The sequence below is a fragment of the Solanum pennellii genome, chromosome 9 (assembly GCF_001406875.1).
Source record: "Solanum pennellii chromosome 9, SPENNV200".
Classification (NCBI taxonomy): Eukaryota; Viridiplantae; Streptophyta; class Magnoliopsida; order Solanales; family Solanaceae; genus Solanum; species Solanum pennellii.
The window spans coordinates 83,642,760-83,660,251 of record NC_028645.1 but is presented as its reverse complement, the minus strand read 5'-3'; the positions used below and the strand labels follow the sequence as shown (position 1 = coordinate 83,660,251).

The 17,492-nt window shown below is 34.3% G+C and overlaps 2 protein-coding genes and 1 pseudogene across 4 annotated transcripts; 2 read left to right on the top strand and 1 right to left on the bottom strand.

Annotated features, from left to right (window-relative positions):
* On the top strand, window positions 1–7,901 carry LOC107030530 (transcription factor bHLH128-like). 2 transcript variants are annotated; one of them, XM_015231801.1, is made up of 6 exons: window positions 1–494; window positions 5,486–5,799; window positions 6,455–6,592; window positions 6,939–7,004; window positions 7,135–7,203; window positions 7,544–7,901. In XM_015231801.1, the coding sequence occupies exons 1-6, from the start codon at window positions 77–79 to the stop codon at window positions 7,598–7,600; spliced, it is 1,062 nt and encodes a 353-aa protein (XP_015087287.1). In that variant the 5' UTR covers window positions 1–76; the 3' UTR covers window positions 7,601–7,901. The 2 variants fall into 2 exon arrangements, with proteins under 2 accessions (XP_015087287.1, XP_015087286.1); XM_015231800.1 differs by having other exon boundaries at window positions 7–494; window positions 5,477–5,799.
* A 943-nt stretch (window positions 7,902–8,844) lies between these two features.
* On the top strand, window positions 8,845–13,118 carry LOC107030528 (annotated as a pseudogene). The gene is made up of 6 exons (XR_003574505.1): window positions 8,845–9,206; window positions 9,287–9,351; window positions 9,457–9,969; window positions 10,183–11,843; window positions 12,133–12,784; window positions 12,918–13,118. The product of XR_003574505.1 is annotated as a putative late blight resistance protein homolog R1B-12 (transcript).
* Window positions 13,119–13,547: 429 nt separating this feature from the next.
* LOC107030525 (auxin-induced protein PCNT115) lies at window positions 13,548–17,282 on the bottom strand. The gene is made up of 5 exons (XM_015231797.2): window positions 16,896–17,282; window positions 16,564–16,761; window positions 15,198–15,370; window positions 15,026–15,128; window positions 13,548–14,212 (listed from the first exon to the last, which is right to left on the bottom strand). Exons 1-5 carry the CDS (start codon window positions 17,118–17,120, stop codon window positions 13,874–13,876), a joined length of 1,038 nt encoding a protein of 345 aa, XP_015087283.1. The 5' UTR covers window positions 17,121–17,282; the 3' UTR covers window positions 13,548–13,873.
* Window positions 17,283–17,492: the final 210 nt, after the last annotated feature.

Genomic DNA, 17,492 nt, shown 5'->3' with positions numbered 1-17,492 from the left:
CCCACCCACCCACCTCTCTCTCTATTAACTTCTCAACCTCCAAATCTTAACAATCCAATTCGAAAAAAATTATCAAATGTATCCATCATCAACATCTTCTTCATCACAAGGTTCAATGAGCCACACCAGCACCACCGCTGGCGGCGCCGGCGGTGGTCTCACTCGCTACGGTTCAGCTCCGGGATCATTTTTAACTACAGCAGTTGAAGCCGTCGTTAACGGTAATCACGAGTTCGCTTCTCACGGATCTCATCACTCACACCTTGGTCCTTCACGGTTTTTTCAGTCCAATTTAGCATCTACTTCGTTAAATTCCGAATCTACAAGCAAAGCGAAGGAACAATCCAATTTACAGAGGTCAATTGGTTTCAATGACTTAACAATCGGCGGCGGAGGAGGAGTTTTGCCGACGACTTCAACGACGCCGTTGGTTCGACATAGTAGCTCACCGGCGAGGTTCCTTAATCAACTTGCTACTGCTGCAGGTGATACTGGTAAGTTTTCAACTTTCCTTTTTTTCCTAATTGATATGTCAAATGACGAATTTAACCTTCCTGTATATGATTCCTTTCTGTTTGCTTTTTTTTTTCCTGCTAAAGTCATCAGCATTTGGTAACTTTTTTAACCAATCAGAGTAGACTTTGCTAATTGACTAATCACAACTAACTTTGCATAAATTAACAAACTTTGAAATGCATTTTACATTTTAAAGTATTCCCTGGTTACATTTTGTCTATATGACAAGTTAATTTCGACGCAAAACTAATATTTTCATGGTTAAACATGTTAAGATAATTTCATAATTATTTAAGTCGTGGAAATAATCCCTTACAAAAATGTTAAATAGAATTACGCACAATAAGCTCTTGTAATTTGTTTTTTTCCAAACCCCGGACACAGCAGAAGCTTAATTAATGCGTTGAGTTACCTTTTAAAAAAAGTGTAATTAGCTACCGATGAAATGAGAAAGTAGGTTTCTTGCAGATAGAACCAATTAATGGAGGATTAACTTATATTAATCATCTCATTGGACTACATTAACTTCTAAATGAATTGTCATGAGATTACAGTACAAAAGTAAGATTTACTTATGTCACAATTGGACGTTATAAACTGACTAGTTGAGCACTTAAACATAATTAATTACTCAAGAAAAGGACACATATAGAGTAAGTGGGGAAATATGCTAAGAGTTATTGAGTTTGTCTTATCTAATTACATATAACAAGTTGCTAAAAGAAATTTACCAAAAGATTAGGAGAGTTATGTACATGTTTAAGGATATACTTAGTACTCGAAGAATCTTTAATACCTCCTTACAACTTGCAAACTAATTTTTTCTTTCCCTCCATATGATTAGTACTTTTAACTTTTAATCTTAAAAAAGAAGTACTACTTCATTTGTCCCACTTGATGCAGTTACTAAATTGGTGAGTTAAAAGGAATTCTTTAAAAATTTTGAACTATGAATTATTAAATTTATAAGCAATTTTAAATATGTAAATTTTTTAAGAAAATATGTCCATCAATTATTGAATCATCTCACATAAAATGGAACAGAGAAAATATATCATATCAACAAAAGTTTAGCTAATTCTACTTTTCCTATGGTGAGTGTATTTTTGTGTCTGCTCTTTGTATCTGTCTAAGATAATAACAATAACATACTTAATATACATATAATCTTATATCAAAAGTCTCGAAAGCACAGAATATACATATATTTTATGTCTATTTTGTAGAAATCAAATCACTAAAAACAGTTTCATCTTTTATCTATCTACCTTCTACCATTTCCAAATCAATACTTTCCAATCTTGACAAATATGTTAAAACCAGATAGACGTCAGTAGTTCATGTTTGTAAATTGAATACATCGTGTAATTCAAGGTTTATACTCCCTCTAGTCCCAATTATCAATCGTTTGGCAAGTTGAAATTATTTATAAATATTAGTATCCATTTTAGGAAAAACAAGAAATGATTTGTTAATTCTTTAGTTTCAGTTTACGTGTCATAATTTGATTTTGTACAAACTTTTGAAAAAAAAAGTACATACGTCTACAAGTTTTGGTCTGTAACATCCCAAAACATATATGTAACTTTTATAAGATGTGTATACCTTAAAAGCTTCAGATTAAAAATGTGTCATTATTTTGAAGCATATAAAAAAAAACTGATACATTTAGCCAAAATTATATATTTATCTTGAGAAATTCTTGTTTTACAACCAACTTAATGATTTAGAATTCAAAAGTTATATACTTTAAATCTTAATTCCGCTTATTGTTAATTAATATAAAAAGTAGAGGGGAACAATCTTGGGTTGGTTAGAGTAAATGGAATTAGTTTTCCTAAATTAGAAGGTATACAACGTAAGCAGCCGCAAATTATTATTGCTCTTTTAAAAAAATAACTTATCCATCAATAGGCAAATTAGGAGATTAGTGGAGCTAATTGGTAGGTCTTAATCCTGTCTCAACTCTTAGTGACATGTAAAGGTGGGTTCCACATTTGGTGAAGGTGAATGCATGTGTGTCTGCTAAGTTTCCAATCGCCCACAACATTTGGCCAATGAAACCACTGGTATTTATTAATTACTCATTAAATGGTGGATCCTTCTTTAAGATAGAATCTCATTAGCACTAATTAATATTTTTTTTTAAAAAAATGTTTCTGGAGATAGGATTTTGAAGGGAGTTAGATGCAACCTGTGCAATTTGACACTGTTGAGCTTATAAACAATAATATATCCTAATGGTGAGAAAATTTAAAGAAGTTATAAGTTAATATATTAAATAAATTTTTTACTTAGTTTTTTATAACTATTATATTTAAACCAACTTGCATGTATCTAATTAATCACGTATACGTAGTTAATTATATGAAAGTCAAATTTTATTTCTTTTTAGTCTAAGGGGAAAGGGGTTTGATCTTAATGGTAAAAGTATAACGTGTGATGTGTTAAGTGAAGATCATGAAATTTTTCTTCAGATAAAATTTTGATATTCAAAGTGGAGAAGATCAGAAAGATGAATTCATTATCCATGGAATTGTGAAATCATGCATCACTGATCCTTGTTGTTTTTCGATTTTAATTAAAAAATATTTGACCTGTGTATTAATATAATTAATGGTGCCTAGATCCTTAGAAGCAGGGAAGGGAGAAAGAATGATACTACTTTTGTGAATTAATTTGATATGAGGTGGGGAGACAGAAAGGCTATGCTTTTATTGTCAACTATCAAAAACTCTACAACTCATTTTGATCATCTTAGTTGGTTGAACTTTTTAAATTTGTTATCACGATTCTTTTAAAATGTACTATTTTAAAAGATCTGACATGCAATTTTCTATATATTTGAAGTGTCCGATCGATATAGAAATAAATTCTCCTTTCAACTAAAAAGGATGGTTTAATCTATGATTTTTTGCCAATAAGATGTATTGATTTGGAATAGGACATACAATGTGGATGCTTTGACCTCGAAAAAGGGCAATTTATTCTCTATTAATTTTTTTTAATAATTATAATCTACTCTACGTTTGGTTTAGGTCTACTATTAGACCTTTAATCGTTGTAGTATTTTCTTAAGTTAATGTGTATATGAACTAAGTCATGATCATTATGTCACACAAACTTGAATGGGTCAATAAAGTTGTGTTGGGGTTCCTTTATTCATTTTTTCTACTTATGGTAATTGATATATGAGAGGTTGAAGTGATTCTTTGAGCACGAGTCTATTCCATTAGTTATGTTGTAGTTTTCTTTTCTTCAACCCAAATAAAACAATAAATAAATAAATAAATTAAACAAGCACAACTTGGGACATATTATTCATTTTATATAGTATCATTTTCATCATTTTTAAAAAATTTATTCCATGAGTAATAACAATAACATATATGTGTAATATCACAAATAGAATATAGGGAGGACAATATGTACTTCTTTACGAGGTGATGAAACTTTAGGCTAAGAAAAAGTTATTTGAAGTAAGATTGTCAAAAAATATTTGAAACAGAATATTGTATAATTATGTAGTAATGTAATAGAAAGAATTGAAAAACTTTTAGGGGCCAAAAAGTATTTTGTGGTCTCTGTAAATTATACGAGTAGAGATATAAGTTTCGAATTATTAATTGATTTTATAGAACAAGTTGTCACTTGGGCCCAACGAGCAATATAGATATTAGAGTATTATTTTGTTGTTTCCTTAATCATAATCTTAGTAAGAAGCTCCTTATTGGAGGAAGTGAGCATTTCTTTTGTGGGGTCCAAACTTTCAAATATAGCAAGTTGACATTATATAAAATATAAAATTCTAGTAAAAGTAGCAACTAGCCAATAAAATAATGAATAAAGGAAAGCGAAGGAGTTTTGTCCCTTTATTTAATTGATGGTGATTGTGCCTACGATTCTTTGAATCCATTTTTACTTATTTTGAGGTCAAGATGCATTCACCAAACAGCTCCTAAAATTCCATGACTGGTCAGTTATCACGTGCATGGGTATTTAACTGACCCGTTATTCCCACTTGCTCTATCCATTATTATTATTATTATTATTATTATCTTAGCCGCCACCTAAAACCAGCCCAATGTTTTTTGAGTGCTTTACTAGTTCTACAATAATTGATGTTCTTTTCGCCAGACTCCATTTTCTCCCCTTCTAAGATATTTTCTGAAACTTTTACAGTCGACTGTTAGCAGATGATCCTGTTTTTATTTGTTCTTGTAATTTATGATTCTCCATATAAGAAATTAAATGCTTTGCTTATCATCTTAAATTTTGTAGACAATAAACAAACTTCAATGTTTTATTAGTTTCAAAGGCTATATTTTCACAACTTGTGAAAATAGTGATAAAATTTAAATAATGACTTATTTTAAAAATATTTAAATCAAGGACTTTTTCGTTTACTGTTCATATGAAGGAGGTTTAAGCATTATAAGGTCCTAGGTTCAGTTCCTAACAAAGAGAAAACACTAGGTGATATTTCCCCCCATATATCCCATGAAATGGAGCTTTAGTAGATCAGTTAGTTTTGAGTTGAGGCTTTACCAGAAACAATGTCTCTACCCCACAAGGTAGGATAAGGTGTGTGTACATCTTATTGTCGTTGGTTTTATCTTTTGTTTGAGTAGTAATATTCATACCTTGTCAAACAAAGACTTCAAATTAGATATCAAATGGAAGTCTAACAATTTGATGTGGAAAAGAGGATCTCTTTTATGTTATGTCTGTAATATACTTTAATTTTGTCAAAGAAGACCTTAATATATAGAGCCAAATGAGACCAAATACTTTTCCATGGAGACTACAAGGGTCACACCAGAACTATCAGCTTTTGAGATGACATTTTGAGTCACACTCACGAAAAGATTCATATCTAATATGTTGTAAAGGTTTTAATTTGGTAAAAAGAACTCGTTACCATAACTCGTAATAACATTCAAGTTTGACTTGACGTTAGGATTTTCAGTTTCAATGGGGAGAGGAAGCTATAACCCAAAAGGCGGTGGAGATAGTGGCCGGGGAATAACAAGGCTGAACTCTCAGCTTAGCTTCACAAGGCAAGAAGCTCTTTCTCAAATAGCAGAGGAAAATGAGGATATTGAAGGGACCAGTATAGCCAATGGCCACAGAAAGTCAACACATTCTTATGCCAGTGCAAGTAGTTTCGCGATGGGTTCTTGGGAAGATAACAACTCTATAATGTTCTCTGTCACACCTAGCAAACGATCCAAGCAGATTAGCAATGACATTGTCAATGGGCTCGATGACGGGGAAACTCAGGTAATATAATTGTAACTTTGTGGAAGTATGTTTCTCTGATGAAATTGTATTTTTAGTTGTGAGTGTTTAAGGGTCATGTTTTCTTTATCCTGAATTCTAGAGTTGTGCATGTGATATGCCTAACGTTAACAATATTTATGTGAAAAAAGTGAGATGTAATTTTAATGATGTTAGCCTTCTAGATGAAAAAATGTCATGTGCTTTGATTTGGTGATCTTACAACTGATTCAAAATCTGTTTTTTCTCCTTCAACACGCTATTTGAAATCTTTCAAAAAGTTGATGATTTGGTTTTTGCTTGCATTCTTTTGTCTCTAATTCCCTACCTTTCTTCTTTCTTCCAGCTAATATGAACTTGATGGTCACTATCAGAAAACACATAAACCTTCACCGTTTGACATCTGTGTTTTCAACATGTAAACGGCGATAGATATACTTCCTTTACATTTTTCCCCTTAACAACCTTACAACTACATTCTGTATATGTGTTTCTTTTCTTTCTGCAGAAGTATGTAAAATAAAACAGACAAAATAATCCATGTTGGCATACTCAATCATGTTTCTCGTGTGTAACATACACAAAAATTGATGAAAACTGCATTTTTATTACTTGTGGGAGGATGAACTGATGCTTTCGATTTTTGAACCATTTTCAGTTTCAGTTTGGCTTGTCTCAGACAGCTCTAGAAATAGCATCTATGGATAGATTGCTGCACATCCCCGAGGATTCTGTTCCTTGCAAAATTCGTGCCAAGCGTGGTTGTGCTACTCATCCTCGCAGCATTGCAGAAAGGGTGATCTTCATATTTCTTAAGCCATTCCTTTACTTGGCCCTTATAATGAACAAAAAAAATAAAAATCCAATTGAACTTTATCAATTTATTTTTCCCTTGCTTCATTTCATTTGATATGGCTTCGATTGAGAATGAATTTCAAGATACTATCTGAAGCTGATGAAACTCTTCCAGCCACTGATTTTAAATGCCAACTTTGCTATTATGTAACAATAGATTTAATTGTCAACATGTAGTAGTTGTGGCATTTGAAATACTTTTCCTCAAAATTTGGATCATCATAGCTATGTTTTGCTTTTACTAATACACAATAATGAATGTTGTTTTCTTTTCTCATCTTATGCAGGAGAGAAGAACCAGAATTAGTGGGAAACTAAAGAAGTTGCAAGATCTTGTTCCAAACATGGACAAGGTATAGTTTGCTTCCACTCCACAATATTTTCTCAATTGGAGCTTATTGGAACATGTTTTAGCTGCAAATTTTATCGCAGCAAACGAGCTACACTCCAATATTAACAACAATTTCTTGTTTGTTTTCGCAGCAAACGAGCTACGCTGACATGCTGGATCTAGCAGTGCAGCATATTCGAACCCTTCAAGATCAGGTTCAGGTGAGTGATCAAAATGATCAACCTTACTGCTTTGCAGCTTTACCTAAATTACTTATACTCTATGTTCCTCGGACTCTTCAAAGATACAGCCAGTGTGTTGGATTAGATCCTCCAAAAGCTATGATCAAACATTAGTACAACAATTTTGGCCCGAGCAACACATCTTATATTCTCACATGAGTTTACACCAAACCGAACAATTTAACCTTAATGTATTTGGGATAAATGATGTCTAATATGTTTTGCAAATAAAAATTGATAAATTTTCTAGCCCCACCTTTATAGCTGTGTGATTGAAATAGTCGAAATATATTTTTCATGTTTTCTTATTCTTATGCAGAATCTGAATACAGAACTTGAAAACTGCAAATGTGGATGTAGGAAATCAAGTCAATAACAAAATGGGAGGAAGCACTTTAGCTGATGATTGACTTAAAAGGATTTTTGTCACCATTATTTTGCTTCTTAGAAACACAAAATTTGTACATATGGAAGTAAATTTCATACTAGCTTTTTAAAGATAAAAAGTGAACTCTCTTTGTTTTTTTTTTCTTTCCCTTTTCCAGTTAGAAGACTACGTATATGATTGTTTTGGATTATTTCTAGTTTTCTTTTTTCATCTAACATTTACAGTTTTAATTTATTTTTGAGTTTATTTTGCTTGAAGATCATAAAAGCTAATTGATGATGTTGTACAACTACTTTCTCTATTTCATTTTTATGTAACATGAGTAGATAAGAGATTTTCTTGTTTTCTGTTATGTTCTTCTAGGGAAACAATCATTTACAATTTGAAATCTAACTCTACTCTACAAGGATTTCATGTGTTTTATCTATCGAACTGATCAATTTTCTGTGAAACAAGTCATCTAATTAATTTAACGTTAGTATTGAGCCATAAAATCTATTTTTCCCTTCTTACCTATGTATATCATGAATAAATGTGATTTATCAATGCGGTGCTTTAGGATATTTTGATATTTTGTTCATGAACGATGATTTGCTCATTCAGTAATATTGCATAAGAATTGAGTGACTTTTGATATCAATGTGATCTATATTTGCATATACAATCAAAATTTCAACTTCATATCAATAAGAATTTATATCGCATTATCCAAATGGGGCCCTACATTTGTAATTTTTATATCGCACTTGTCCTGTTAATCAAATTTTTCATTGTGAAAGATCAGCAAAATGCTGAATAAAAGTTCATTATTCGAGGGATTTTTGTTAGGACAAAAAATAAGCAGGTGTAAACGCGGAAGCTAGCAAAGCAAACCTTGAAAGACCACGAGTAAGAATACAACGAGAAATATACCAAAAGACATAAAAATTTAACGTGGTTCGGTCAATCGACCTACGTCCACAAAATAGATGAGCAATCCACTATAAATATGAGAGTACAAAATACAGAGAGAAACAACCTCAACCAATTCACTAGGAATACATGGGAGGTTCACACAAGTGATAACGTATCAAGCTTGTGACCCACAAAGTCTACCTCTAACCAAAACTCTCAATGCCTTTAAGACTACATTGTGAATGCTGATTAAGTTAGAAGAAACATGTCTCTATTTATAGAGTCATAAACCTTTTATTTTGTGAGTATTTTCCTTGAGAAAAAGACAAATAATATGGTTGTATTATTGAGCCACTTTACAGATACCACCAAAAGCAACTTGCTACTGCAATTCATCTCTTGTAAGAATTATTAGAGAGAGAGAGGGAGCTCTTCCTTCAAACATTCAAACCTTCATCCATTTCATTTCATTAAACTTTTTTTCTAACTTCTCTTAATACGTGAACTCGGAAAACATATCTTTGTTGAAATCCGAATCTGAGAACTATTACTCTCATTTTTACCCCATAATGTTTGTTTCTTCTCTTGATGAAGTCAGCTTTCAATTTTAATTATGATTGATGAATCAGAAAATTGAAGATAATAAACAGGCATAAGAGAAGACAAAAGTTTCAAGTTGGTTTCACTTGTTAACTTAACTGTAAGCATCTTCTTCATGAATTACTTTTTTCTATTGATACAAAATTTGATGGTCCACTCAACTAATAGTTATTATATTAGGAAGCCAGTTTCTTTGTTGACGAAAACTGAAATCAAGAAAAAAAGTCTGAGATCATATGAAAAAGGTTTAAGTATGCAAAATTTGTTAGATGAAATAATCTTTCAAAAGATTAGATGAATAAAAATGTGGCTCTTAATGAAACTAATTCCAAGAGTTGGTACACTTGCAGGAAGTCTTGTACGGAGGATGGCTCAAAATGAAATTGAAGATATGTTAGATCACCTGAGAAGGATCAAGAGTGGAGGTAATCTGGATAGGGTCAAGATTAATCGAATTGAGAAACTTGAAATGGTGTTAAAGTATCATCATGTTCTTTTGCCTGATTCCTTCGTCAAACTCAAAAAGGACAAATGGATTGCGAAAATGGTTCAGTGGGTATTGGATGGAATTCCGGATGAATGTAAAACTAACCTTAATTTAACAAGGTTAGAATTACATTTGTTGGAATTCTTTGAAGGTAAAATCAGTTTAAGTTACAACCATGAGTTGAATGATTCTGATCTGTCGAAATATATGGATTGTGTTGGAAAGAATCTAAATGATGTACTGATGATTTTACTGCAAAGGGCTAGGTATGACCCTCCAGAAGAAAGCCTTGAAATGCACAGATTTATAAAGCAACTTAAAATTGTTCAAAAGAAAATGAGATTTTTGAGATACTTATATGTTACAGAGATAAATGGTTATGTTGAATGCCTTGAATCGGACTCGTTAGCACTATATATAGACGCTATGGCAAACCCTATTCTGTAATTCTGTTCTTGCCTCTCCATAATAAAACTGCTCTCCCTCTTCCCCGTGGACGTAGCCAATTTATTGGTGAACCACGTAAATCTGTTGTCTTGTTTTTCGCGTTTATATATTTTCTCGTATTATCTCAAATTCCGCATAACAGGTTACGTCAACCATGAGAAGTTGGAATGTTTGGAGACTCGAATGCATTTCATGGCTTACAACGTGGGACAACTTTGTCTTGCTATTTTAGGTTACGATGTTTCTAATTTTGTAGATGATGTTGATAAGGTTGATGATGAGGAGGAGGAGGATGAGGATGGGGATGGGGATGAGGATGATATCTTGAATAGACCTCCTTACTTATTATTCTTGATTATCTTAGTAGAGCTGGAAATAAAGAAATTTTTTCTCGGTGAACTAAATGCTTCCAAGTTTACTCAATCAAGAACTTTCAAGGACAAGAAATTACCAAAAGGATTTTCTCATCATCTCCATAGTCTATTGATGTATCTTAGAAACAAAAAGCTTGAGAAATTTCCTAATAATAACTCTCCTCAAAATATTGATATAGCAATAGAGTTCTTGTTGGTTTTCCTTGATGCTGATGTCGCAAATCATGTAATTAATGGTAACTGGTTGAATGAAGTTATGGAAAAGGTTGGAGCTATAGCGGGTGATGTTCTATATGTAATTCAAAAGCTTCTTCCTAGCTCTATAAAAAAAGATGACAATAGTAAAATAAGTCTTTGCTCAATACAGATATGGGAGAAAACTAAAGATCTGAAGGCACAAGTGGAGACGTACTATAAATCCTTAAAATTCACTCCATCTCAATTCCCCACTGTTGGTGGATGGAGCTTTCTGGATTCTCTTCTAAGGAAACTGAAGGAGATGTCGAAATCTAAATCTTGTTTAGATTTCCTGATGAAACCTCTTTTGGGGAATTTGGAGAAAGAGCTATCAGCTCTTACATCCATTTTAGAGAAGGATCTGTCATCTTTATCATCCATTTTACGAGATGTCGCCAAGGTGCACCATGAACATGAAATTCTTCAAGATCTTCACAGGCGTACTATCAATTGGGCATATGAAGCGGAAGTTGCGATTGACTCTATTCTTGCTCAGTATAATGTCTTTTGGCATATTTTTTGCTCACTTCCAACAATCTTAAAAGAAATCAAGCAAATTAATGTGCAGGTGACTCAGATGTGGTCAGCGGACATTGCTCTTAAGCCTTGCTATGTGGTAGCACCATTTGAATACTTTCCAACTCGACATATCAATCCAGTGACTGATGAGGATATAGTGGGTTTTGGGAATGACATAGAAAAAATGTTTCAGTATCTGATTAGAGGTACAAATGAGCTAGACGTCATCCCAATTGTAGGCATGGGGGGACAAGGGAAAACGACAGTTGCTAGAAAGGTGTACAATAGTGACAACATTGTTTCTCATTTTGATGTTCGAGCATGGTGCATCGTTTCCCAAACATATAACCGGAGAAAGCTATTACAAGAGATTTTGAGTCAAGTTACCGGTTCCAAGGACAAGGGATATGAGGATGATATCCTTGCTGATGAGTTGAGGAAAAGCTTAATGGGCAAGAGATATCTCATTGTCTTGGATGATATGTGGGATTGTATGGCATGGGATGACTTAAGGCTTTCCTTTCCAGATTCCGGAAATAGAAGCAGAATAGTAGTAACAACTCGACTTGAGAAAGTGGGCGAACAAGTCAATTGCCATACTGATCCTTATTCTCTTCCATTCCTCACAAAAGAAGAGAGTTGTGAATTGTTGCAGAAAAAAGTTTTTCAAAAGGAAGTGTTGAATGCCTTGAATCGGATCCGGTATACAATGTTGTTGTATTGGGTCCTTAATTATCTGTCAATTCTGTATTTTGGGCCCAAGCCTGTTAGGGCGTAGCTTAGCACTATATATAGACGCTATGGCAAACCCTATTTTGTAATTCTGTTCTTGCCTCTCCATAATAAAACTGCTCCCCCTCTTCCCCGTGGACGTAGCCAATTTATTGGTGAACCACGTAAATCTGTTGTCTTTGTTTTTCGCGTTTATATTTTCTCGTATTATCTCGAATTTCGCATAACAGGAAGATTTCCCGCCTGAACTACAAGATGTGAGTCAAGCAGTTGCAGAAAAATGCAAAGGACTGCCCCTAGGGGTTGTCTTGGTAGCTGGAATAATCAAAAAAAGGAAAATGGAAGAATCTTGGTGGAATGAGGTGAAAGATGATTTATTTGACCACCTTGATTGTGAGTCGGAAGAATATAGTCTTTCAACTATGCAGTTGAGTTACTATAACTTAACCGACTGTTTAAAGCCTTGTCTTCTTTATATGGGGATGTTTCAGGAGGATGCAATAATTCGAGTGTCTGAATTGATAAGTCTATGGATTGCGGAAGGATTTGTGCAGAGCATTGAATCTGGGAGATTGATGGAAGAGGCAGCTGAAGGTTACTTGATGGATCTCATTCAGAGTAACGTGGTAATGGTTTCAAATAGAAGGTATAATGGTAAGGTCAAATACTGTCAGGTTCATGATTAGTGCTTCACTTTTGCTTGGAGAAGAGTCGAGAAGAAAAGCTTATGTTGGCAGTGAAGGGTCATCATAGCCAGTTTCAACCTTTTGAATGGAAGGAACGTCGAGTGAGCTTCTGTTTCACTGAAGATCTTTCCAAGTTTGCATCTGTAGGATCCAAAACACGGAAGCCTTTCCACCAACACTTGCGGAGAACCTTATGGTGGGATTCCCTTCCATCAGATTCACAACAATGCTATATATTCCTTCTTCTAATTTGATGCTTGCTTTCTCTTAATTGCTACATCTTGATTTCAAACTAACGAGGATGTATTTGAATTTGATAATTGTTGCAGCCATGCTCATGATCGTGCTCAAGTGTATTCTGCGCCTAGAGCTGAAATCCTTTTAGATGGTCTTTTCTTGTTGCCTTTGTTATTATTTTACAACCTGTCAATACATTGCTTCTTCTTTGTTTTTTGTAATATAATAGTTGTTTCCCTTCATCTTACACCTGCAAAATTCAATAAAGTATACAATTGAAAGCTGGCTGAATACAAGTATACCTCCCTAATATCAATCAATAGAATACTGAATGAAAGTTGTTTTGATACAAAAGCTATCTATATTGTTCCGACTCTTGAAAAATGTCACCAAGTAGTACTTTTGGATAACAACTTAGATAGTTATTTGTACTTCCTCTCTTATTCCTTTGATAGCCTACATCAAATCAGGTTGGTTAACATGAACCTATACATATCTATAAAACTCAGGCAGAAAAAAGTAAAGCATAGATTTACGAGGATACAGATTCGAGTCTCTGGAAGATTTATCACTTTGAGATGCTCCAAGTTTTAAGTAAATCAAGTATAGAGAAGAACCGGATAAATGCTCTACTTTATAGAGTGTTTAGCGGCCATGAAAAAGTACAACTTGAATATGCAATTCTAAACCATACGATAACATTGAAAAATCGAGACTTGAAGTGATTTAGGAGTCTTGTGTGGAAGAACTCTATCGCACAAAGGATTAAAGGTACGTACACAGGAGATAACAATAAATTTTCATCGCAAAAACAAGTAAAACTTAGCTATAAAGGTATGCACTAGCAAAATAAGTTCAGACTACGAGCAAACTACATTGTGTGCACACTGACTTATGTCCAGAACATTGTAGATTTGTAAATCCTAGTCTCTGCTGCACCTACTAGAAAGAAATGCTGAACTGACATTAGTCCGGGTTCAGCCTTTACTTCGAATTAGACTTGGGCCTTAACGGAGGCTTCTTCCAAAGCAAGACGACAAAGTATCCATTATTCATCTATCCAGGAGGACAATGGTGGAGTCTCCGAATTTATCCAAGTTGCCCACATGAATGCGTGCCTTTCGCCTTTAACCATATCTTCAGCAGCGCAGGACTCTAACTGCATCATTTCATCAATTGTCAGCTTTACAGATATGGCTTCGACATTTTCGTTGAGATTGTCAATCTTGGTGGTACCGGGTATGGGGCATATGTCATCTCCTTTGTGAAGAATCCAAGCCAATGCAAGTTGTGATGTGGTGCATCCCTTTCTTGATGCTATTTCCTTGACTTGCTCGTATATTTGCTTGTTGTGCTCAAAATTTTCAGGCTTGAACCTTGGTATATTCTGGGGAAAAAAAAGCAAATGATCATCAGCCATCCCGATCATATGTATTGTTTTATATGTTAATTATAACGTGCTGTATCAGAAGAGATTTCGAGCGATAAGGATGAGTTGGCAAACTGGATTGAGAACCATGAGGTTCAAGTTCAAATAAAAAAGACCAGGTGATTTCTTTCCATCTGTCTATGCCTTGATGGATAGAGTTACCCAGTATCAATGAACCGAAACAGTTTTTTCTTTGATGACAACTTCGTTTAAACAACTCTACTTTTGTATCGTGCTAATTATAAATATTGTGATTTCTAGTTAAGTTTCTATGATTCAGATATACCAAAAATTTGGATGCATTGACCATGACACTGTGACCCGCCATTCTTTGTGGGATAGAAGTACATATTTTGTACACTCTAAGCATGTTAATATATAAAGAGTGTTTTTTTTATGTCCGAATTTGCACTAGAAGTTAAGACTCGTTGATCTTGTATTCAGATCGCCTTATTCGTAAGGTAGCATGTGTTTCGTAACCTTAATTCATCAATACTAATGAAATCTCATCAAGATCAATACTGGTAGATTGGTCGAGCTCAGTTAATCAGCAAGCCGTTGGTTCTGAGTAGGAAAGTCACAACGTTGATGCTAATGTTGAGCTCTCCAAAGGAGAGGCTTTGAGAGTTTCACAAAAAGCCAATGACACATGTTACAGAATTTTGGTTTAAAAGGAAAATGATGGGTATGATATGCAGCTAATTGAGGTAAATGGCTAACTGCAAATGAAAATCATGCAAGATCGAAGACAGTGCAATCAACTAGACCAACCTTGCGGAAGTCTCCCTCGGCCAAGCTCTCAATCAACTCTGGACCTGCTGAGAAGAATCCTCGTCCGAGAGGACTATACGGAACAATTCCAATTCCTAATTCTCTGGAGAAGGCATTTACTCAGAAGAACCTTCATACTATCTGAAAGAGTGAACTCTAAGAGACACATTACCTGCAAGTTGGAACTATTTCTTCCTCAAGATCTCTGGTCCACAATGACCACTCCATCTGAACAGCTGTTATTGGATGCACCGCGTGTGCCCTTCTGATTGTTGCTGCGCAAGCCTCAGATAAACCTATATATTTGATTTTACCCTCTTCAACCAATTTTTTCAGTTCTCCCATCTACACACTATGCCACACAATGTCACAAAAAAAAAAATAACAATAAGCATAATAAACAAATTGCCAATTTGAGATACTCCATTGTCGAAATGTTGATTCTTCTATTTGACTGGAGTTTCATCTTTATTGACACTCTTTCATCCACCTATCATTTTCTCTCCCCGTGTTTTGCATTACTTGTTTATAATAGAAGATTAATTTTTTCTCGGTGATGCTTTCAAAAACGATAGTAGTAGCTAACAATGATGTAACCTTTGTTTGTGATTTCATCATAAAGCAATTCGTTGGTGACAGAGCATAGAGTGGGTAAGTGTGACATAGACAGAAATTCTTTCATAGTTAGAGAAACTATGAAATTACAGTAAGCATAGATGAGTGTTTCTTTTACTGAGTAAACTTTATCAACACAAGAATTTCAAAGCATTGGCCTATCCTCCGAGAATTCGAGAGGAACACATTACATTTCTCACATAGCATAAGATTCAATGCAACCTTTTCGTATGCCACTTTTTCTCTACCATCAGTAGAACATTGTTCCATCTCTGAATTTATCTCATGGATTGACAAACAACACATCAGCTATGTTAATCAGATTCTCCCAAAGTACTGCCTTTGGAGGAAGGATCCTACACGCACCCATCTCCATCAACACTTTTGAAGAGTCCGAGAAATATAGTGCATCAGAAGATCTTCATGAATATGTCGGTTTGGCAATATAAAAGTGGATTCAAGTAAATAGCTCGGGACCATTTCCCACACAGTTGATTCAATCAATTCCTTTTTTTAAAAAAAGACTAGAAGATTTTTGCGATTTCTAGCCAAGCTATATCCATGTGAAATCTGCTTTTATCCAAGTGATTAACTGGTTACTGTTACCTCTTTACACAAACCACACAATCCAACAATTCGCTAGAAATCAACAACATACCTAGTGTAGTCCCACAAAGTGGTGTTTGAATGAGAATAGAGTATACACAAACCTTACCCCTACCTCATAGATAGGAAGGTTGTTATTGATAGACCCTCAGCTCGAGGAAAAATAGTTCATAGTAGTCTAGAAAAAGAAGTAATGTGAATATAAGAAAAAACAGATACTAGTGTAAACAACAGATAGCGACGGAACAGTACTACAACAAGTTTGCTAGAAATCCTCAAATATAATAAAGGAAAAAAAAAAGAGTAAGATGTCAAACCGTTATTTCAATAGGCACTCGGATATCAATCCGATGAACATAATAAAGATCTATGCAGTCGATATCTAGTCGCTTCAAGCTAGCTTCACAACAAGCTCTTACATACTCTGGTTCACCACAAATGTCCATTTTCCCTTCTTTCAAACTTATGCCAAATTTGGAAGCTATTTGTACTTTTTCTCTCATTCCTTTAATTGCCTAAACAAAATAAAATTTAGAATGCACATGTTTAACTACCTCAATTAGTGTATAAATTGGGAAAGCAGCAAGGTACAACACAGCAAAGCAGGAGGTACAACACATTAAAGAAGTAATTGTTACATTTTATTTACCTTGCCGATGAGAAGTTCATTGATGTGAGGTCCATACTGATCGGACGTATCGAGGAAGGTGACGCCGCGATCAATGGCGTGTTGAATGAGCTTGATCATTTCGGGCTCGGGCTTGGGCGGGCCATGATTGGGAGACATGCCTCTACAGCCCAGCCCGATTCTAGAAACTTCTAGGCCTTGCGAGCCTAATTTGACCCTCGGAACTTCACTCCCCGGCGTTTCCATTTCCTCCGGCGAATCTCCGTCTGAACAGTGAGCTCACAGAATATGTTGACCAAAGTTTGGACTACGAATTTGGTTAGAGTTAGTTGGAAAAAAAGAGAGAATATTTTGGAATTAAAATTGTAAAAAGGAGCCTTCCATTGTGAGAGTAAGTTTCTCTTCTTTTTTTTTTTTGTTGACATAAACTTTATAAAATTATTATTTTTTTCTCAATTGATCCTCGATCGAAAATTTTAAATTTAATAGGATCGAAAAATTCTAAATTTATATCAATTAGTAAACACACTATACATATTATATATGTATACTTTTAAATATTTTATTTGTACTAGCATTTAAGTGATAAGCGTATATTTAAATTTTAAGTTAAATACA